This window comes from Paramisgurnus dabryanus, chromosome 2 (assembly GCF_030506205.2).
Source record: "Paramisgurnus dabryanus chromosome 2, PD_genome_1.1, whole genome shotgun sequence".
Classification (NCBI taxonomy): domain Eukaryota; kingdom Metazoa; phylum Chordata; class Actinopteri; order Cypriniformes; family Cobitidae; genus Paramisgurnus; species Paramisgurnus dabryanus.
In genome coordinates this window covers 44948592-44971395 of record NC_133338.1, presented here as the reverse complement: position 1 = coordinate 44971395, position 22804 = coordinate 44948592, and the positions used below count along the sequence as shown (strand labels likewise).

General features: G+C 39.3%; 1 protein-coding gene across 1 annotated transcript; it reads left to right on the top strand.

Annotated features, from left to right (window-relative positions):
* The first annotated feature begins 243 nt into the window (after positions 1-243).
* Positions 244-22756, top strand: hspa12b (heat shock protein 12B). Its single transcript, XM_065289004.2, has 13 exons — positions 244-676; positions 2162-2232; positions 4223-4317; positions 5862-5986; positions 6272-6458; positions 6669-6773; positions 7499-7615; positions 12746-12923; positions 14241-14327; positions 17410-17514; positions 19916-20174; positions 20253-20356; positions 20451-22756. The coding sequence occupies exons 2-13, from the start codon at positions 2187-2189 to the stop codon at positions 21116-21118; spliced, it is 2076 nt and encodes a 691-aa protein (XP_065145076.1). The 5' UTR covers positions 244-676; positions 2162-2186; the 3' UTR covers positions 21119-22756.
* The last annotated feature ends 48 nt before the right edge of the window (positions 22757-22804 follow it).

The following is a 22804-nucleotide window of genomic DNA, read 5'->3' as shown; positions in this document are numbered from 1 at the left end:
AACTGTTGCCAGTAAATAACATAAATTTAAATCTACTGGCAAACAGCTGAATAACTACAGCTTTTTTACAGTGTGCGTTTGTATGCATTTATAGTAAGATTGAGAGTTTTGTTAGAAACAACAAAAGAAATGACAAAGAATACAGAAAGGAAAGAAAAGGTTTGAGCTAAAGAAGAAAGAGTTGGATGCAGGGGGTGGTAAGGAGGAAAGGAGGTGTAACAGGAGATGAGGGGTGAGATGACTTAATCAGAGTACACTGCCATTCTAAATACACTCCACCCTCCTTCTTTCTCTCTCTCTCTCTTCTCAACAATCACGCCAATACACGCTCATTGAATCTGTTTCAGCATGAAGTCAAAATCCACTCCCTCTATCGGTGCATTCACATCGAGCCCCTGTATATGTGCGCTGCTGCCTCTCTCTCAGCCATTCCTCCCTAACATTCCAGAGGAGATGAGGGATTGACTGCTAGGATACAGAGAAAGTGAGGGGAATATCTTTTTCATCTGAAACACGTTGGATCGATCTTTCAGAACTTTTTCTTGCTTCAAACGCTTGGCTAAACCTTTTATTTAGAAACATTCACATCTGATTTTCCTTTTGGGATTCTGGACTTGATCGGTGACTATACAACCCTACAGGAGACACCAGAGCATTGTTTCTTATAAAAAAAAGGGTGAGTTAACAAATTACAATGCTGGCAAAGATAGGAAGTTTTTAACCAGTATCAGGTGCAATGAATGTGCTGTATAGACTGCGTGGTATTGATGAGGCTTTGTGAGAGAAATATCAGCGCAGGTGTTTCTAAGCTGTTCCTGGTGTGGCATGAGAATATGTACTGAAATGTTCCTTGGGTCGTCCTCTGAAATGACTTTAGGTGAATGTAGGGAATGCTTGGTCTCTGCAAACATAACTTTATGAGACACTTGCTTTACAGATATATTTTATGTAGGGTGGACACTACTAGGTTTTCCTAGAAAACGCTTTGAGAGAACAGGATGTGTTTACTGCCGATGAGCACACTGTAACAAACACGCCTACTCCTGATTAGTGTTCTTATCAAAAATCTCAAACTACCGTATTTACAGTTATTGTTCATGTGCAGTTTAATATAAATGAGTGCATTGTGAAGGATGAATTTTTGCATAGACTCAAAAAGGAACGAAAATGGAGCAAAGGAGGTAAGAAATGATATAACATTGGTCCAACAAGAGGTCCGGACACACTTTATATGCATTATCTAAATGTATCAAGTTTCAATAAGCTTCTTGTAAATAATGGGTTTTTATGCGTGTATGAGTTTTCAAACCATGTTTCTGAAAAAACTCGCTATGGTGTACACTAAATGTTTGCAAGTTTCTAGAAAACAAATGTGGTATCCATTGCACCAGCTCAAATACGAGCATCTGGAGAATATATTTCAGTCAGATCCATTTACTGAACAAGCATTGTGGGAGGCCCAAAGTCACCTCTCTCTGTCTCTCTCTCTCTCACCTCTGTCCATTTTCTTTTCTAAAACTCCTTTTACTAAAACATGCACATAGTTTTTGCTGTGTTTATATACAATGTTAATGAGGCCCTATGATGTGCAGCCTATTCCCACTTGCGCATTACAAACACTACGGTTTGAAACAGTTGAACAAGAAGAAAACAGGACAGAGTCCAAAATGTTTTAAGACTGGAGAGGGAAAAAAGGGAGAAAAACAAAGGGGGGAACACAAGGTTGAGAGTTAGAAACAGCATTTTATTTTTCCCGTTCTGCCCATAAGATAAAAGCAATGAATCTTATTTAACTAAATCCTGATTATAGTTGTTGTTTATGTTGTTGTTGTAATCAGACAAGTGCAAATGATGTTTACTTACCACGCTTCATTGTTTATTAGTTTCAGATCATTTGATCTGGAAAACAAAACCCAACCACATGCAGCTTGGAGAAATTTAAACATCATTGCTGAAATGTTTTTACTATTTTTTGCAAAACGTATGTGTTTTTAAGCATTGTGGTTTAGCTCAAATAATATAGCAGCTCAAAAGTTGTGGGTTTGATTTCTAGGGAACACACAAACTGATCAAATATACCTTGAATGCACTGCAAGTTGCTTTGTATTAAAGAGTCTATGCGTTAATGATTTCTAAAGCTCTTACATTTTTCTTTTTTTAGGCTGTGAAAGCCCTGTCCAAACACAATGGCCACCATTTTGCAACTTAACGCCAACAATCTACAGGTGCCAGGTAATAATTTGAAACTAAAAAAGATATATCAATCTAAGGAACCGATGATAATTGTGTTTTATAATGAGCCAAACATGTATCATATTTCATACACTGTCAGAAAAAAATGGCCCCTAGCTGACACTGGGACTGTTCCGAGGGACAACCTTCTGATCGCTATGATGAAGCCAATACGGAAGTGATTTAAAGTGCAATACATCGACTGGCCGCTAGAGGCTGGCTCTAAAAAGGAGTCAATTCCCATAGCCCCCCATGTTAAAATGCCCAACTTTACAGTAGAAAATAATATGTTTACAGCCTGGTACAAAAAGTGTTTTTGATCTGTTTAGCTAATGTTACCCTTCATGACAACTGTGAGGGGAGTGATTTTTGTGTAACTCATTCATTTAAATTATATTAAGCCTTAAAGCTCTGGATAATTAAGGCGTAGCCGCTTGAGTGACAGTTGAACAGCCGCTCCTATCACTAGAGTCGAGCTAGGGGGGCGTGGTTTCAGCAACCAGCCACCTCAGCTTCACCCACGTCCCGCCTCTTTACCCATTTTTGGGTGATGTATGGGCAAGATGGCGACGGCAGTCACCGCCTACTTTAAAGTTGACATAGAATGATTGAACGGGGTATTTATCCTTGTTCTGTGATGTGACATGTAGACACATTTTTTTTTGTTTGGGTCTAATGCCTTAGAAGCTTCCTAAAAACCTCTCTCAGATAGCTCTATTAGGGTGGCACCTATTTGGCTACCCCTACTGGCTTAACTTGCAATCTCATTACTGATTGGCTGACTTTGCTGCCACTCAAAAAATGTAGCCAATTATTTTAAAGTGAAAGGGCAGTGAGATGCCTGTGATGTCATAAGCATCAGTTTTTCAGATTGGGCCGTTTTCTGGCTAACATTTCTATAAGAGGAATTTCTATGAGATGTTTAGCATGTCTAGCACTTTTTGTATGTTCGTGAATGCGGGTAGACTACCATTATTCAACAAAGAAAAGGTAAAAATGGTTTTTCATTCTCTGTCGCCTTTGAGCTTCAAAAACGATCTTCAGAATCCTATGGTTGACGTCACAGGCACTACGTCCATCTTTTTTTACAGTCTATGGACTGTACCCTTTCAAAAAGTACACCTTTGCACCTATAGAGTTCATATTAGTACCTAATACTGGTACTAAATTAATATATACAGTTATAAAATATAAAATAAATATAAATACAAATGGTACAAATTAGGACCTTTTTAAAGGGGACTGTCCCAATGACAGCTTGGCACCACCAAAGAGTGGTGAGCAGGAATTATGTTGTAATTCCTGTCTGTTTCATCAACAATACAGGACGGGGTGTGACCCCCTCTTATCTACGCTCTGCACTCTTGATAATATCTACAGACTTGGAAAACATTCCTGTCATAGCCTTGAGTAAATTCCACCCATGTTTGAGAGTCTGTTTGAAGGCATGTTAGAATGACCCTGCTGAAGGTCACTTCATATAGATAAAGTATCTGCCGTAGTATTACATCTGCCTGGAAAAGGTCATGCAATACATTTTTAGGAATTGTCGAAATCCTGGTCTGGAAATTCCTTGCCAGTCTTTCTGACAAATAAGATGCCCACAATAAACTTGTTAATGAGTAGAATACTTGATGACAGCGTTGAGGAGAAGAACACTTGGCTAATCATTTCATCTCTGATGTTAGTTAAAGATTCAGAACAGCCAGATGATATGTTGGAATCATGTTGATTCCAGACCTGGAAAGAATTTCATGTGCCTTAAATAAATGTATGGACCATAGCGCGCACAAAGTGTGATCTACAGTGCAGTATTTTTTCACCAAAACCAAACATGTTGGTATAAATTCCTGGGCAACCAACAGGATGGAATTTTCCAGGAATTACTAATTGCCTCAGTGTTTTCAGACACAGGGAGTCCAGACCTCACATGGGCTGCTCACCAAATAAAGCAGTTTCAATGCTACCTTCATCTCTTTTTCTCTTTTAGGTGACGATAGATCAACCTCAACATCTCCATCTGGTTCTCCGTCTCCTTCGAGAAATGAGTGCAGTATCACCCCTCTAACACCCTCTCCATCGCCGGTAAGGTCATGATTGAAACGATTTAGGTCTTAGTACTGAATCCATGCACTTACAGTACTATGTCCTCTATTCACAATAAATCGAACTCACAAGATCTGAAAAGAGTGCAACATTTATACAGTAGCAGGTGGTTTTGTGCTATGTTAAGTTTTTATTTAATACACTCACCTAAAGGATTATTAGGAACACCTGTTCAATTTCTTATTAATGCAATTGTTTAATCAACCAATCACATGGCAGTTGCTTCAATGGTCAAGACAATCCCCTGAACTCTAAACTGAATGTTAGAATGGGACAAAATGCAATTTTGAGAGTGGCATGGTTGTTGGTGACAGACAGGCCCGTCTGAGTATTTCAGAATCTGCTCAGTTACTGGGATTTTCATGCACAAACATTTCTAGGGTTTACAAAGAATGGCATGAAAAGGGAAAAACATCCAGTATGTGGCAGTCCTGTGGAGGAAAATGCCTTGTTGATGCTAGAGGTCAGAGGAGAATGGGCGACTGATTCAAGCTGATAAAAGAACAACTTTGACAGAAAGAACTCAGAGGTATGCAGCAAAGCATTTGTGAAGCCACAACACGCACAACTTTGAGGCGGATGGGCTACAACAGCAGAAGACCCCACCGGGTACCACTCATCTTCACTACAAAAATAGGAAAAAGAGGCTACAGAGCTTACCAAAATTGGACAGTTGAAGAGTGGAAAAATGTTGCCTGATCTGATGAGTCTCGATTTCTGTTGAGACATTCAGATGGTAAAGTCAGAATTTGGCGTAAACAGAATGAGAACATGGATCCATCATGCCTTGTTACCACTGTGCTGATGGTGGTGGTGTAATGTGTGGGGGATGTTTTCTTGGCACACTTTAGGTCCCTTAGTGCCAATCGGGCATCGTTTGAATGTCACGACCTACCTGAGCATTGTTTCTGACCATGTCCATCCCTTTAAGACCACCATTTATCCATCCTCTGATGGCTACTTCAAGCAGGATAATGCACCATGTCACGAAGCTCGAATCATTTCAAATTGGTTTCTTGAACATGACAATGAGTTCACTTTACTAAAATGGCCCCCACAGTCACCAGATCTCAACCCAATAGAGCATCTTTGGGATGTGGTGGAATGGGAGCGGCGTGCCATGGATGTGCATCCCACAAATCTCCATCAATTGCAAGATGCTATCCTATCAATATAGGCCAACATTTCTAAAAAAATGCTTTCTTGTTGAATCAATGTGTCAAACACAGTATTAGTATGGTGTTCCTAATAATCCTTTAGGTGAGTGTATATTCTAATTATGATGCTACCTGAAACTTCTTTCGGTTGATTGTAATGATTAAAGTTGAAATGTGAGTAGTTTGCATCTCTGAGGGTAACACTGAAGTCAGGGAAATGATCGAGAGATAAGGAGAAAGAGAGGGAGTTAGGAGTAGGTTACTCTCCGTACCAGGGGAAACATTTAGTAAAACCACCCATCTGAAAAGCGATAAGGGCGTGAATAGTGGTTTAAAAACATGTATTATTTCTCTTTTTCTCTACAGAGAACCGAGCTAAGACCACGCGTGGCCCATCCGTTCTCTGTGGTGGTTGCTATTGATTTTGGTACCACCTCCAGTGGCTATGCCTTCAGTTTCACAGAAGATTCTGAGACCATTCACATGATGAGGTATTTATGATTTCTGTGTACACTGATATGGTCAATAAATGCTCTCTAGCTGTCCCTGGGGTGGTACCCTTTCAAAAAGTACATAATAGTATCTATGAGTGTGCATATTTGAGTGCATCTTAGTATCTTAAAGGTATATATTGGTACCAAATGGTACATAAATGTTTTTATTCCCTCAAGAGTCTAAAATGTATTCGTTTTACAACCGGATCTTCCCAAAGGCTTTCAGACTAGTAAACCATCATCTCTGACATTGGGACATCTCTACTTATTTTTTTCTAACAGACGATGGGAAGGAGGGGACCCAGGTGTAGCAAATCAGAAGAGTCCAACATGTCTGCTGTTGACCCCTGAGCTCCGCTTCCACAGTTTTGGCTTTGCAGCTCGAGACAGCTACCATGATCTCGATCCTGAGGAAGCCAGGCATTGGCTCTACTTTGACAAATTCAAAATGAAGATCCACAGCACCCGTGTAAATACATCACCTATATTTACATTTCAGCTAAATATACAGCATGTTAAGCTTCTGCAATTTCTGCTCAGTTTGAGTAAGTGTTCAGATTAAGGGGATCAAGAAATATCAAACATTGTCAAAAATGCCAGATCTTCTTTCGTTGATGCAGAGCATATGGGGTTTTATTATGCGAGTAGTTGTGCAGTAGTTTATTTTGGTTTTCTTTAGGATCTCACTATGGAGACAGAGCTGGAGACTGTTAGTGGAAGAAGAGTTCGAGCCATTGAAGTGTTTGCTCATGCTTTGAGGTTCTTCAGAGAACATGCATTAAAGGTATACATATACATAACACAATACAACGTAGAGATATAGCTACAAAACCGCATCAAACTGCTGTCCTAAATAACATTTAGAGCGTTAGGTACATCTCTGTGTATTGTATTGCAAAATTAAAGGAGGGGTGCACAAACTTTTTTTGAAATCACCTAAACAAACACGCCCCTATCCCAATAGAATCTGGACCTTCCTTTGATAGACCCGCGCCACACATACTCAACCCAGACAATGATGTTGGTTAGTAGATATGCTCCTTACTGCTGATTGGCTACAAGTGTATTTTGGTAGTCAGCCCAACTCCAAAGTGTTTCTCAAAAATCGTGCACCCCGCCTTTAATATATGGATTTTATTGTGGTGTCCCTTTGGTCCAACCTCCCCTGGGTCCAAATACCCTTTTCCTTTATTCAAACAAAGACACATCCACTCTCTGGACTCTATGAAGGTTCTGGCCCAATCATTAGTCAATCTTGGCCGGACCCAAACCATTCCTCCTGTCTTTCCTTGTGGGAAAACGCTAGCGTGCAGATTTCTCCCACACCTCCGGCCATGCATCCTGAGGGTCATAAATTCGGCATCGAGATTTCATTCTTGTGAAACATATTAGTGCACATAATGTGCAGGATATACGGGCTATCAAAAACTAAGACACACACGAAAATATCTGTGGAATGCAGTTTAGATAAGAGCAGGAAAAGTTTATGTGCGTATATGTGTTTTTCAGGAGGTGAAGGACCAGTCATCTTCAGTGCTGGAAGGTAATGAAGTACGATGGGTCATCACGGTTCCCGCAGTTTGGAGGCAGCCCGCCAAGCAGTTCATGCGAGAAGCTGCATATCTGGTAACAACCGTTCAGTTTTCAGTGCATACACCGTAACTGACAAAGTACAGTCTATAGCTGCGTCTCATTTGTCGGCTGCACGCTTCATCAAGGTTTATTATATAAGGTCATATTCAAAGGCGGACACTACTTAAGTATTTTTACTTTCTACATAAAAGTATTCGTATTTTATCAGTGTTTATACATTCCAAAGCATATTATCATAATTTTTACTCCACTACATTTCATAAAGTTTTTGGTTTATATTTAATATTTAAGTTCATTAAACATCTAGTATTTTTTTACTTTTACGTAAGACAAGTAAAAGTACACAATTTTTATGTAATTAGGTATTAAATCAATTTTAATATGCAATATAAAAGGAATACACAGTATGATTCTATGCTTTAGAATGTAGTGAACATTTTTTAGTACAGTAAAGTAAAATTTACCCCAAGACAAACACTCTGATAAAGCACAGATGCTTGGAAAATGTACTTAAAATACTCAAATAGTGTCCGCCTCTGGTCATATTACAGAAAAGCAACCATAACACTTTAAATAAAGAATAAAAGTAAACTAATTATGTCTTATGAGAAATAAATGAAGAGCTCAGATGCTAAACCCTAACATTCACATAGGGCGTCAACGTTAACCCTTCTCATGTACTTTGAATGAGTGACGTCATACGTTGCCGAAGTAAATTGTGGATCTGTCTGCGTCACGAACAGACGAACATGTGTTGCGGCCACTGTCATTGGCTGTTGTCACTATGACAATCCACAGCCAGGCTTTAGACCCGCCCTCTGTCAAGCATTAACGCTGAAGCCCTGTGTAAATGTACCATTAGTGTATGTAACTTGTTTTCAAAATGAAAATTTTTTATCAAGCCCATATGTTTAGGTTATTTCCGGGTGTGCCTCATAAGCCTTAAAAAGTGAAGCCTCTGGCTCTTTGATCGCCCCCTGGTGGCTGGCTGCAGTACAAGTCATAAACCCCGCCCTCTCCATTCAAACGAATGGGACTCTGCTCTAAATAAAAAAATTATTTACACTTCCAATAAAAGTTTCCGAAAGATGGTTTTGGTCCTTTCAAGTAGTTGTTATCACGCTGATATATGTTCAAGTCTTCATCATTGTGGTAAGTTTCATTATGTTGGCTTGAGAAAGCCAACATACTGTTGTTGCACTTAAACTTATTATTATTATTCTTTTTCCGAGACTAAAATTTCTAACTCTAACTCGTCCTAGAGCTTTCAAGCTACAGCCATCAAACTTTGGACAGACCTTCGGTCTGATCTGACTCGAGTTGCTATATCTTTTCTAACTGATGGGACCTTCCGAATTCCTAAACGGGGTGCTGAAACACCCCAAAATTTCCATTGACTTAACATTGAGACAAACTTTGACGGGTCATAGCTGCGAGTGAGAAACTTGTAGAAACTTTTGGCTTACCACATTTAAGGAGGCTGACAGGCTGTGTAAGAGCATACCTCACAATGGGGTGTAAGCTGTACTGCTGGGGTGTAAGAGGCCCCCAAAATTTCCCATTGACTTATAATGGGGCAGGAAACATGCCCATAAAAGGGAATAAAAGCGTCCCAGATGGTATATCTTCACTTTAGAGTGTCTTAGAGACATGGGGGTGGGCTCATTTTACTCAAGCATCCAATCAGTCTCTTAGGATCACCCTAGAGCTATTAAGCCACGCCCCTAGCAACAATTTTGGGTACCCTAGCAACATCTCCCATAGACTACCATTATAAAAAGCCCAGATGGATATCTTTGCACCAGAGTGTCAAAGAGACATAGGGGTGGGCTCATTTTACTCAGGCATCCAATCAGTCTCTTAGGATTCTTATTGAGGTATTAAGCCACGCCCCTAGCAACAAAATATGAAGACCCTAGCAACATAATAAACAAAGCCTTATATCTCTGGATCTGAACATCGTAGAGACACAGGGGTTGGACCGTTTTACTTGTGGCTTGAAGTGTGATCATTATGGGATGCCAATTTTCTCCCTAGCAACCAAACTTAGTACCCTAGCAACGGAATAACAAAGCCTCATATCGCTGCATCAGAACATTGTAGAGACACGGGGGTTGGACCGTTTTACTTGTGGCTTGAAGTGTGATCATTATGGGATGCCAATTTTCTCCCTAGCAACCAAACTTAGTACCCTAGTAACGGAATAAACAAAGCCTTATATCTCCGCATCAGAACATTGTAGAGACACGGGGGTTGGACCGTTTTACTTGTGGCTTGAAGGGTGATCATTATGGGATGCCAATTTTCTCCCTAGCAACCAAACTTAGTACCCTAGCAACGCAATAAATGTTAGCTTCATGCTAGCTTCCTGCTAATCATGCTAGCTTCATGCTAGCTTCATGCTAATCATGCTAACATCATGCTAGCTTCCTGCTAATCATGCTAGCTTCATAATAGCTTCATGCTAATCATGCTAACATCATGCTAGCTTCCTGCTAATCATGCTAACTTCATGCTAGCTTCATGCTAATCATGCTAACTTCATGCTAGCTTCATGCTAATCATGCTAACATCATGCTAGCTTCATGCTAATCATGCTAGCATCATGCTAGCTTCATGCTAATCATGCTAACATCATGTTAGCTTCATGTTAATCATGCTAGCATCATGCTAGCTTCATGCTAATCATGCTAGCATCATGCTAGCTTCATGCTAATCATGCTAGCAGCATGCTAGCTTCATGCTAATCATGCTAACATCAAGCTAGCTTCATGCTAATCATGCTAGCATCATGCTAGCTTCATGCTAATCATGCTAGCATCATGCTAGCTTCATGCAAATCATGCTAGCATCATGCTAACTTCATGCTAACATCATGCTAGCTTCATGCTAATCATGCTAGCATCATGCTAGCTTCATGCTAATCATGCTAACTTCATGCTAATCATGCTAGCATCATGCTAGCTTCATGCTAATCATGCTAGCAACAAGCTAGCTTCATGCTAATCATGCTAGCATCATGCTAGCTTCATGCTAATCATGCTAACATCATGCTAGCTTCATGGTAAATCATGCTACCTTCATACTTAAACATACTAACAGCCAGATAGCCTACTAAACTAAACTTATGTCAAACCGTTTTAAACGTTCAGGCTACGCTTTCTCAAGCCAACATAAAGTTTGTCTTCAAACTTTACCATCTAGTTTTAGCTTGTAATTTGATGCAATAGAAACGGGGCGTGACGTTATGATTGGCGTGGTCGATTGGTCGCGCGGGCGATTGGGCGGAAGTTTGATACCGCAGCTCCGCCTCTGGCTCCACGGACGATTCCTTCTGCGCATGCCTTGGCTCCAAACTGACGTTTTTACGTAACATGGCGGCGACCGTGGTCGGACATTTTTGGCTTCAATTCATTAAAATGGTGGGAGGCGACGTCGCGTCGTCCATCTTTTTTTACAGTCTATGGTTATTTCACTTTAATGGCAATTAAAGGTTATTAGTCAGTTATTGAAATGCCTTATTTTCACAGAAGTCACTTCTGTAATTTCATTGGTATTTAACAAATTTTACTGTCTTTCACTGCAAAACCCTCTAAGTACATACACAAATCTCCACTTCTAAAAAAGTCTCCAGTCACTCTTTACTGTCCTTTCTAATTAAAGGCAAAATCCTTAAAAATTCAGTCAATATTCAAATAAATTCGGTAAACCTCCTTTAATGGAGTAAAAAATTTGCACCTTGACATACATGGTCCGCAGTTTATTCAATTCTTCCGTGCACTCACTGTGCACTTTTTCGGTGCAAAATCTGCCAACAAAGTGATATCTAAATGGCCTGAGGCTGGGAATAAGCATATTTGAAGCGAAAGTATTGATGAACGTATAATACCTGCCGAGAGCATTCAGTCAATATCATTATCTAATTTTTTACGGAGATGGCGTTTAGCGGCTTTTGCATTTGAGCTCTTTAAATGTTTATATTATAATGCTTTGATGTAAGCATCCGACCTCCGAAAGATACAATGAGGCATCTAATGAAACATAATAGCACAGACAATGTGACTTTAACAGACCTGAACATTCCACTAAAACACAATTACTTTTAAGGGTCTTTTATAGACACATCTAATCCTCATACTTGAAATGACTTTTTTTTACAGATATTTGACTTGCATATTAAAACACAAACTTCCCCTCTTTCTCTTTTCTAATGCTTACATATACACTCAATAAAAATAATGTCCTGCAGGCTTCCAGTGCAGTTCAGGAAATCTGCACATATGAAAAGGATTGTCTGTCAAGATCCATTAAATCTGTGTGCAGGCCCATATAACGTGGTATCTCTTAAATGTGTGTGCGAGAGAAAATCTATGTGCTTACAATGGATCACTAATGTTTCCTTTGAGCGAATCCTGTTGAAAGGTCAAACAACAATCGCCCAGTTTCATCATTACCCACATTAGTCTAAACTAAAGCCACTAAAATGTTCCTATATTAAATCCAAATATCAGCACACCAGATTGCACTGTATTAGTCCTAAAAGGACTGGATCTCAATGCTACCCTGCTTTCTCACTAGAAGTGAGGCAAGTTGAGGTTAATTCTCTCCTCTCAATGTCACAGAGGTTAAACAATGCAGCGAGTAGCACACAAACACAGGAAAACCACGCCTGTCCCAGCCAAGCAAGGGGGGACAAGACACCCCTCCCATCTCCCACTATACTATTGTAGCTCCATTAAACCAGCTGGAGCAGTTTAATATTACTTTCCAAGATGTCTTGAGATCTTTTGTCCTTTTACCTTGTTCTTGTAAAAGTGGGTTTATGAGGTATATTATGTGATAATAGTGTGGTGCATTTGCGAAAAAGTGGTGTTTCTTAGCTCTTCTTAAGTCTGCCTGTTTGATCATCTGCCAGGTGGTGGAAATGTAAAGTTTGATAGATTATGATGCCACACCTTACCCAGCTTAACAGTGTTCAATTGGAAAGGTCATGGGTTTGATCCCCAAGGAACACAAATACTGATAAAAAATGTGCAACGTAAATCACCTTGGATACAAGTGTCTTGTGAATTATGCATTAACAAATTTAATAAGTAGTAAAATATCTCATGATGATGAGGATAATGTTGCTTATGGTTAATGCTGGTGTTTTTGTCACTGTAGGCAGGTCTGGTCACTCCAGATTGTCCCGAACAGCTTCTCATAGCACTTGAACCAGAGGCTGCCTCTATCTACTGCAGGAAGCTTCGTCTACACCAGGTCATTGACCTCAGTCAACGACCAATGACTAATGGTCTAGATCTGGATGGGTCCCGCCCTTTCGATTCTAGTTTCAGACAAGGTAAAAAGTCCTTTCTTTGTGTCAATGTTGATTTGTTTCATTCTCAACCTATCACTCACAGATCAATTCCGGGCAAGAGTCCCATTTTTTTGCATAAAGTGTATCAGATTTCTCCATTAAATGGAAACCATGTTTCAAGCATGAGGAATAAAGGTTTGCTTTTCATTCCTTGGAAATGGAGCACTGTTTTTGTTTTGGGTGGGCATGTGTGGGTTTATGCGGTTCAGATTGATCCATTAGATGCAGAAGTGGGTATAAAAGCATGTGGTTTGGGTTAAGACAAAGAGAGCGAGATGACATTTACTTGGTTTGGGATATTTTCTTGGTTAGGGTGTCCCCTGAGGTCACCGAGCTAAGAAAACAACCCCTTTGAAGGATCTACACTGTTTTTACTTCAAATGCTTGTGAAAAAGAATGGGGCTCTCGTGTTACACATTTTATACAAAAAGAATTGGGGGTCTAAAGACACTCATCATTCATTCCTGTTTTTGTACTCAAACATACGTACATATTATTATACACATTTCACATTATAATTGGAACAAGGTGCTGCTGAACCATGATCTCATTCTACTCTGGACTGTTTACATTAGTTTCCCTTGATGATTCTTTCTTTCTTTCTTTCTTTCTTTTCACACACTTTTTATATGCTTGTCTTTTGTATACAGTGTTGATTTCCACTTCTTCCACTTCTGTGTTCTTTTATTTACAAATATAACACACACCATTCATTGCATATAACAAAGAGTCCCGCATTGTGTGTCTTCAGGACACTTACCATCAAATGTGTAAATCACATGGGTTTTTCTCTCTCTCTTTGTCAGCTCTCTGTAATGACTTCCAGACTGTCCCTAAAGTACAGTTTAGTTTCTGCTCTCTTTGTGTTTGGTAGAAGATGCATGAATTTGCAGCAGCATGCTTAAATCCTTTTGTGTTCATACAGACTGTACCTGAGAGGAAATGTTGAAGTATTGCCAACCATAAACAGTGTTCCTCATAAAACTGGCTAACAGCACAGCCTTAGGAATCCCCCAAAAATATCACTCTCTAACAAAAACCTCTGAAAACTATAGCCATGTTACAAGCTTATTTTATGAGGTATAAGCACAAGGCTTAACATAAAGCATGCTTACATCCCAAAGATCGAGTTTTACAAACAAAGCCCTTAAGTTCATTAAAGCAGACTGCTTTGTTTTTGATCCAGGTACTTACTGTACAGTCTGCACGTTTTTTCTTTCTTTCACCTGATGGTGTTTTGATTAATGCTTCCCATGTGTGCATGCAATTGAGATTCAAAGGAGTCATTTTGTGTTTCAGCTCGCGAGCAGCTCCGCAGAGCAAGACATAGCCGAACATTTTTGGTAGAGAGTGGTACTGGAGAATTATGGTCTGAGATGCAAACAGGTAAGAGTTGGGAATAAACATAACAACATATTGGAGATATTTTGACATAGATGGAGGCCAAAATAAACATGGTAACCGTAACTGTGTTTACATTAAAAATTTGTACAAAACTTTTTTGGCGTTATTTTCCAAATGTCGACAAAAAACTATTGTGAAATGACAGCGTTTCCATAAACAAATTGATGTGTTCGACCTTATGCCGCACTGCAAGAACCAAGGGGCAACTTTCCGATCTCTCTGATGAAGCCAATATGGAAGTGACTTAAACTGCAATTCATCGACTGGCCACTAGAGGCTCCAAAAGGGAGTCAATCCCGATAGAGACCTCCATGTTAAAATTTCCATCTTTAGAGCAGAAAATGATGTTTACAGCCTGGTACAAAGTCTGTATAGCTAATTTTGCCCTTCTGGACAACTGTGAGGGGGGTGAATTTTTCTGGAACTCATCCATTTAAATTATATTAAGCTTTAAAGGGGACATAGAATGAAAATAAGTTTTTACCTTGTATTAGTTGAATAACGGTAGTCTACCCGCATTCACGAACATACGAAAATAGAAATTCCTCCTTTAGAAATTTCCACCAGAAAATGGCCCAATCTGAACAACGGATACATGTTGCGTAAAATGCATCTCACTCCCCCCCCACTCTCATTCAATTCCCTCCCCTTCAAAATAATTTGCATACATCCGGCATCTCGCCTCCAATGGGAAGTAAACTGCAGCAGTGTTCGCGAAATGTTGAGTCGCGTTCCGAGGTGTGCTCCTCTATCTGTAAAATTTTGGTCTGTCCATGTTTTGAAGACAGTGAAGTTTAAATTTTTTTGAGTGGCAGCAAAGGGAGCCAATCAGCGTCAAGTGCTTGCATATCATAATGAGGTTGCCAGTTAAGCCCGCAGGGACGCCAAATAGGTGAAAAACCACGCGTTTAAAATCTCCCACCCTAATATAGCTACCTGAGAGAGGTTTTTGGGAAGCTTCTAAGGCATTACAGACCCAACCAAAATTTTGTTGTCTACATGTCACATCATCTGTGATGTCAGGGATAAATACCCCATTCAATCTTTCTATGTCACCTTTAAAGTTCTGCATAATTAAGGGCGTGGCCACTTGAGTGACGGATGAGTCGAGCTAGGCGGAGTGGATTCAGCAACTCAGCTTCACTCATGTCCCCCCTCTTTACTCTCTAACTCTTTTTTTTTGGATATCCGGGAGTGATGCGCGGTGACGCCAGCCCAAAATGGTGACAACAGGCACCGCCTACTTTTGGTTTTAAAAACGATCTTCAGAAACCTATGGGTGACGTCACGGACACTACGTCCATCTTTTTTTACAGTCTATGGCAAGAACTGACAGACGGATGACGTCAAAGTATAGCGAGAGCGATTCGAAATTAGACTTCTACGTGTGGTTTCTCGTCTCGATCTCGCGATACTTTGACCTCATCCATCTGTTGGTTCTTGTAGCACCGCGTGAAGTTGAACAAGCCTAATGTTATGCAACTAAAATGTAATTTTGTTGTCTTGTGTTAAGTCATTCTAAAAACCATGCAACGGGTGTGTTCGACTTCATATGGGACTATTCAGACCGACATGACATCAAAATACAGTGAGAGTGACTCGAAAGCATACAAAACAGTTTACTTTCAAATTGCAGTATTTTGATGTTATAAGTTTGTCAGCTCTTCTGAAGTTACATGAAGTCGAACACATCTCTTCTGTCTTGTCCCTGCACCATATTTAAAGCATGGTCATATGACTTTTACACATTTGAAGTCACCTGTAAATGCAAAAATGGTTTCCATTGCAGTTTTGAAATATATTTCATTTTCATATTGTTTGAAAACCATCTCACTCGAGCATAAAAAACTTTTTCCAATTCGCAATTTTAATAATGTGATGAAGCGCAGCAACTGTAAAATTAAACTACTTGAATTAAAACACATTCTTTTTTAATGTAAGGGAATAGAATAGGCCAACAAATAATAATAGACCATGATGTTAAGTATGTTAATCAACCAGACAACCAAAAGCCAAAAATCTTCCAATGTCCAATGATCACCACAATGTCAAATCCCACAAATGCATATTTGTAGGGTTCTGCATGCAATACATTTTAAAGTAAAACATTTAAACGCACAAAAATAAAATGTTATTTTTGTACTTTTTCCCAGTGCCTCTCTCTGTTATTCCTTGTGTGCATATAAATGTTTGTAATGTTTATGTGACACTAACTTTTATGCATATGTGTTCATTATGAAGAAACCATGGTTATGTTTAAACTGGCTGCAAAGGCTCATGGTTACAACCTGTGTGTGGTGCTCTGGCACAATGACAAGGTGCAGGGTCAAAATAATCATATCTTTAGCTCCAGATGTTTCCTGGCGAGAGAGAGAGAGAAGTGGGGCAGAAAAAGCATTGAGAGAGAGAGAGAGTTTATTGGGATCTAACTCACTCACTTGATACTTAAAATACAGATTGCATTTGGTACTGTAATTCTCTTTCTGTTGTCTCATACATATACAGTCACAAAAGAAGGCCGTTTCCTATGCAATTGAGTTATTGCTGCGCTGTAAACAAACACAAAATAAACTTCCTCTTCTAAGTAGTTAAGTAAAGTTATTTGGCAGGAGCAACGCCGAGTCACTCTTATCTCAAAATGTATCATAAATGTCTGAGGGCTGTTTGGTAAAAGGCAATCTTCCTGAACACATCAGGTCAGAGTGAGAACAACATGGGTGTTATTTAAACATATAGCGGTGGTTTCCCAGACAGGGATTAGCTTAAACCAGGACTAGGCCTTGTTTAATTAAGAAATATAACTAGTTTTAACAAACATGCCTTAATAAAAACATTACTGGTGTGTATTTTGAAGCAAAACAAAGAGCACTGATGTATTTTAAGATATGTCAGTACAAGCTGTTTTCAGTTTGGACAGCTCTTACATTTATTTTAGTCTAGGGCTAGTCTAATTCCTGTCCGGGAAACCACCCTCATAGTGTTGTTTTTGTAAGAATTACTGAGTAGTTAGGCACTAGGGATCTGTGAATGTTACGTTTAACCGCATGTGTGTGTGTTTTTAAAGGTGATCGGTACATGGTGGCAGATTGTGGTGGCGGGACAGTGGATCTGACTGTGCATCAAATCGAGCAGCCGCAGGGCACTTTGAAGGAGCTTTACAAAGCCTCAGGTGAGTTAAGAATTTAAGCCAGATCACCTTTATCACATGTACAACTGCCCAAGATCATCCTCACACCTCTTCTGCAGGAACAGATTCACGAGTTTGCATTAACATGCTATCACATATGAAATAAAGCATATTTTGTCGGTTTAGAATTATAAGGTTTTATCTGACATTTTTTTCAAAATTGAGTTATTCACGTATTCTTATTCTGTGACAACTTATTTGCATTATGTGATGCTTTTTTAAGTTGTGTACATTTTAGGACTTTTAATAAATAAAAAAAAGGTTTTTATCTACAAAGTTGAATGGAAAATTTTGAACCTCAATATCTCAAAACTACTGAGAATGCAGAACCTTATAATTCAAAGGTGCGGGGAGCTTGGAATATAAGCCTGAACCTTGAGTTCTCCCCTCTCTATAACTGGGATAGATATACTAGCTGAGAGTACGGCAATGGGGTGGAGGTGGGATGCTGCAAAAAACTCACAGGACAGAGGTGAGAGATGGCCATATATAGAGACCTCTTTGCGCTGATTGGTTGGATTAAATGACCATGCTCCTCCCAAGCTTAGTTAAATAAACTTTATGTAAAATCACAGAGCTGTTCTAATTCTAACAAATACGAATGTAATTTTGCCCCATAAACGTGTCCTAATTCAAAGGCTGCATCCTCCAAAGTATTTTGCAGAAAAATGACATTGTCACTATTTAAGTATTATAAATTATTTTTTGTATTAATATTATTTCTGCAACCATGTGTATGCTGCATTTTACTTAAGTATATTTCTAAGGTTGGTTTATTTCATCATATCATATCAATCACTCCATTTCCAGAAAACTTCAATGTTCAATGCATTAGCCATTGTTATGCACCTAAAACGTCATTATTTTGTTTCAAAAACCATGGTGACGGGTATGTTCGACTTTGGCCCTGTCCCAAATGGCGCACTTCATGTAGACTTTCGGTCTCGTGGCCTTATAAAATTGCGCGTGCTCGCTTAGTCGACAAGTGTGTAGGGTGTCCCATATGTCATTTTTAGGGTCCAAAGTGTGCTTATCAGCACCCGCTTTGCACCCTTGATGCGGTCTTCGGCGAAGCCTGCACTGTAGCAGGCCTCGAGCAATCAGACCAGATCAGTTCACACTGATGGGCAACTTCTCTTTTTATTTCCGGCATGACGCTCAAGTCTGTCCCAAAATACGACTCCGGTGCACCCTCTTCTTGGACTCAAGGGTCCCAAAGGTCTGCACTAGATGATGTCATCAAAGTGTGGACTCTGAGGAGGTCCACAAATCTGGAGTGTGCCATTTAGGACAGGGCCTTTATAAGCTGCGTCCCAAATGTGACTTGCGGCCTTGTGGACTCGCAATGGCTGCCGCGTGCTCGTATCCGCTAAGTCCATAAGTCCGTAGGGTGTTCCATATGTAATTTTAGGTTTAAAAGGGTGCTCATGGGCCCTCTCTTTTCGGTCGATATGCGCCCTTTATACAGACGTTTCCTGAGACGCAATTGTGCGGGCTTAGCAGACTTGTAGGAAGACCGGAATCTTTGGCCAGTTCCCAAATGGCGCACTTTATGTGGCCTTAAATTGTGCATGCTCGCTTAGTCTGTAGGGTGTCCTCTCTGTCATCTTTATGCTCTGAAGGGTGTTAAACATTTATAACATTACACAACAAACATAACAGAGTTGACTCCCAAATCACTGTCGCAGTATTTTGTTGTCATGCGCTTGACGGTTCTTGTGATGCCACATGAAGTTGACCACACCTACTCTGTCTTGTCCTCCAATCAAACAATACCACGCCATATTTAAAGAATGATAATGTGACTTTTATGCACATCATGTGACCGTTTTTTTTATATAATCCTTTTCTGAATTGCCCGAAAAATCACCTCACCCAAACATAGTTTTTTTTGCCATATTCGCTAATTCAATTTGCACCATTCGAAGGGTAATTGAAACACAGCTAATGTGTCTAATTTTCTAAACTATAATTATTATTTATTTTAATAATTCAGAAACAGGTCTCATTTACTAAGCATGCATATGCATGAATGTTTGTATTAAATCTGTGTGTGACCATTTTCATGATCAAATCATGATTAACTTGTGTTTTCGCACTTTCGGCGACCCGAGTTCGATTCAGGCTTGTGGTCATTTGCCGATCCCATACCCCTCTCTCATCCCTATACTTTCCTGTCCTCTCCTCAATCACTGTTAAAATAAAGGCAAAATGGCCAAAAAAAATAACTAAAAAAAAATCATGATTAACTTAAACTTAAGTAATAAAATGAATTCTATATGTATGAAAAATGCAAGCACAATAATTGTACACTATATAGTATATAATAATATATCATTGATTTTTCTGTACTAAACCTAAATGTAAATGTTATCTTTATCAGGGGGTCCCTATGGAGCAGTAGGTGTGGATCTTGCCTTTGAGGCTATGTTGTGCCAGATCTTTGGGTCTGACTTCATTGAGAGTTTCAAAGCAAAACGTCCTGCAGCTTGGGTGGACCTTATGATTGCCTTTGAAGCACGAAAACGCACCGCAGCTCCTGGCCGGGCCAACTGCTTAAACATATTGCTGCCCTTCTCCTTTATTGACTTCTATAGGAGTCATCGGGGACAAAGTGTGGAGACCGCCCTGCGGAAAAGCAAGTACGGCACTGATTGCTTTATTATGGTAATGCTATAATGAAAATGCGTGTCTAACTTTCTATTGAATCTCTCTCTCAGTATGAATTTTATAAAATGGTCATCCCAAGGGATGCTGAAACTGTCAGCAGAGGCCATAAATGAACTCTTTCAGCCGACCATTAACAATATCATCAAACATATTGGTAAGTTTCCTATCCTCTCGCACACTTATATAAAACTAAGGATTGTTGGTTGGTTAATTTTCTAATGTCTTATCGATGTCTCTCATTCTGCCAGAGGACCTGATGCAGAAGGAAGAAGTAAAGGGCGTGCGCTTTCTCTTCTTAGTCGGTGGATTCGCAGAGTCGCCCATGCTTCAACGAGCGGCCCAGAATGCACTTGGGCAGAAATGTCGCATCATAATTCCACATGATGTGGGTCTAACCATCCTAAAGGGTGCCGTCTTGTTTGGTCTAGACCCCACCGTAGTCCGTGTACGCCGTTGTCCGCTAACTTACGGCGTTGGGGTTTTAAATCGTTTCGTGGAAGGCCGACATCCACGCGATAAGCTACTCATCAAAGATGGCCGAGAATGGTGCACTGACATCCTAGATCGCTTCGTAAGCGTCGAACAGTCGGTGGCTTTGGGTGAGGTGGTGAGACGGAGCTACACTCCGGCAAGAGTGGGACAGAGGAAGATCATCATCAACATCTACTGCAGCGACACTGATGATATAACCTACATTACCGACCCGGGGGTGAGGAAGTGTGGCGCTATAACTCTAGACCTGCTTGAGTCGGGGTCAACGACAGCTTGTGGCGGTGATGATGGTAAAGCGGCAGCATTTGAACGAAGAGAGATTCGTACCACTATGCAGTTTGGAGACACTGAAATCAAAGTGACGGCTGTTGATGTGGCAACTGGGAAATTGGTGAGGGCATCAATTGACTTCCTGTCCAATTGAACCCGTTTTGCTGTTTTTGTAGAGGACTGGAAAGAGTGAACGGACGTTTAACACTAGATTTATAACGGCTGGTTTATTAATTGGAAGGTTAACCTTCCTGTCATCGTTAGGCAGAGGATCAGCTTGCTCCACAAGAACTGTCTCTGTATTAAATGGACTTTTGAATTCAGCTACCACAGACAAAATCTGTAGGCTACTGTGTCTGTAAAACTAAACGGAAACACTTTGACTTATCAACCTTGTCTATAACGTTTTATTTAGGGCTGTCAAAAGATTAATCGCAATTAATCGCATACAAAATAAAAGTTTGTTTGCTTTATAATTTGTGTGTATAAATACACACATACATAATACATTTAAGAAACATGTTATTTATGTATATGTTTTTTTTATGTATATGTAATATAAAATATAGATAAATATAAATAAAATAGAATAAATAAATATATGAATGTTTCTGAAATACATACATGCATGTGTTTGTATGTGTATATATTATTTTTTATGCGGTTAATTGCAATTTATCTTTTAAAAGCCCTATCTTTAAACTTACATCATGGCCAACATAAACCAAACCCAGTTCTGTATCCGGATAATCCTGCCAATCTAAGCGTCCATATAGTTTTAACTAAACCTGCTCTATTAGGTAGGTAGAAGTTAGAAAAGTAATTGTGTTACCCCCAAAAGCGTGTTAACGTGTCAAAGCAATACAAATAAAATACCATCATCATGTTTCTCCCTTTAAACGTTTTCCTTTACCTGGTAGACATTATTTCCAGTATGTTCGCTATAGTCTTAAATGAGACACTGGCAATTTATTCCATGCATGCATTCACACGTACATTAAAAAAAAACTTGTTACCAAAAACCAAAATACAGGTACAGTAAGGAACAGGTATTTAAATTGATATATCAAATGTAAACGTTATATTCTAAAAGATTTGTCGTTAGAAAATGTAAAGGGTGACAAGACAGACTTTTGCGCCACCTGGTGTTCAAATGAGGAAGTGAATATTGGGAACGCAGTGAATTTTTTATTCATTCATTTTTTTTCTAGATATGTAGGTGACATATAGTTACGGGACGACATAGTTTTATAAAAAAAATCTTTTTTTAAATCCCCGTTTTAAACAGTTTCATGAAAGTCGTCTTTTATTTTTTTTCGTGATCTTCCCGCGCATTATACTACAGCTCGCGCTTAATGAAAAAAAACCCTTACAACGTTAATTATTTTGAGTCTAAACCTATTTTTACAGTCTATGGTCTACAAGTCTGTCCGTTTTGATAATTTAGTTTTTTAAAGACTTTTCCAATTCCAAGTGAAGACAAGACGACATGTTTCACTCAACATTTCAAACTTCACTTAATCATCCTTCAATCGGTTTTGTAAAGGAGGTAACGTTACAGGAGGTAAGAAACAAAAGAAAGTTGTATTTCCCCGAAATTTTATAAACTCATGAAACAGAAATTCATTTTTGTTTAGAGATTCTATTATCCACATGGTAATCTCGATATTAGGGTAAAATTGTAGTTTTTCCACAATGTTTTTGTTTTGCAGCTGTTAAACCAGTTTACTGGTAATAATGATACTGTTTATATATGAATCCATATGGCTGAAAATAAAGTTATTTTTTCTTTAACTATAACCTTTACCTTAACGGATGCAGTTTTAGGAAATGTTAATCA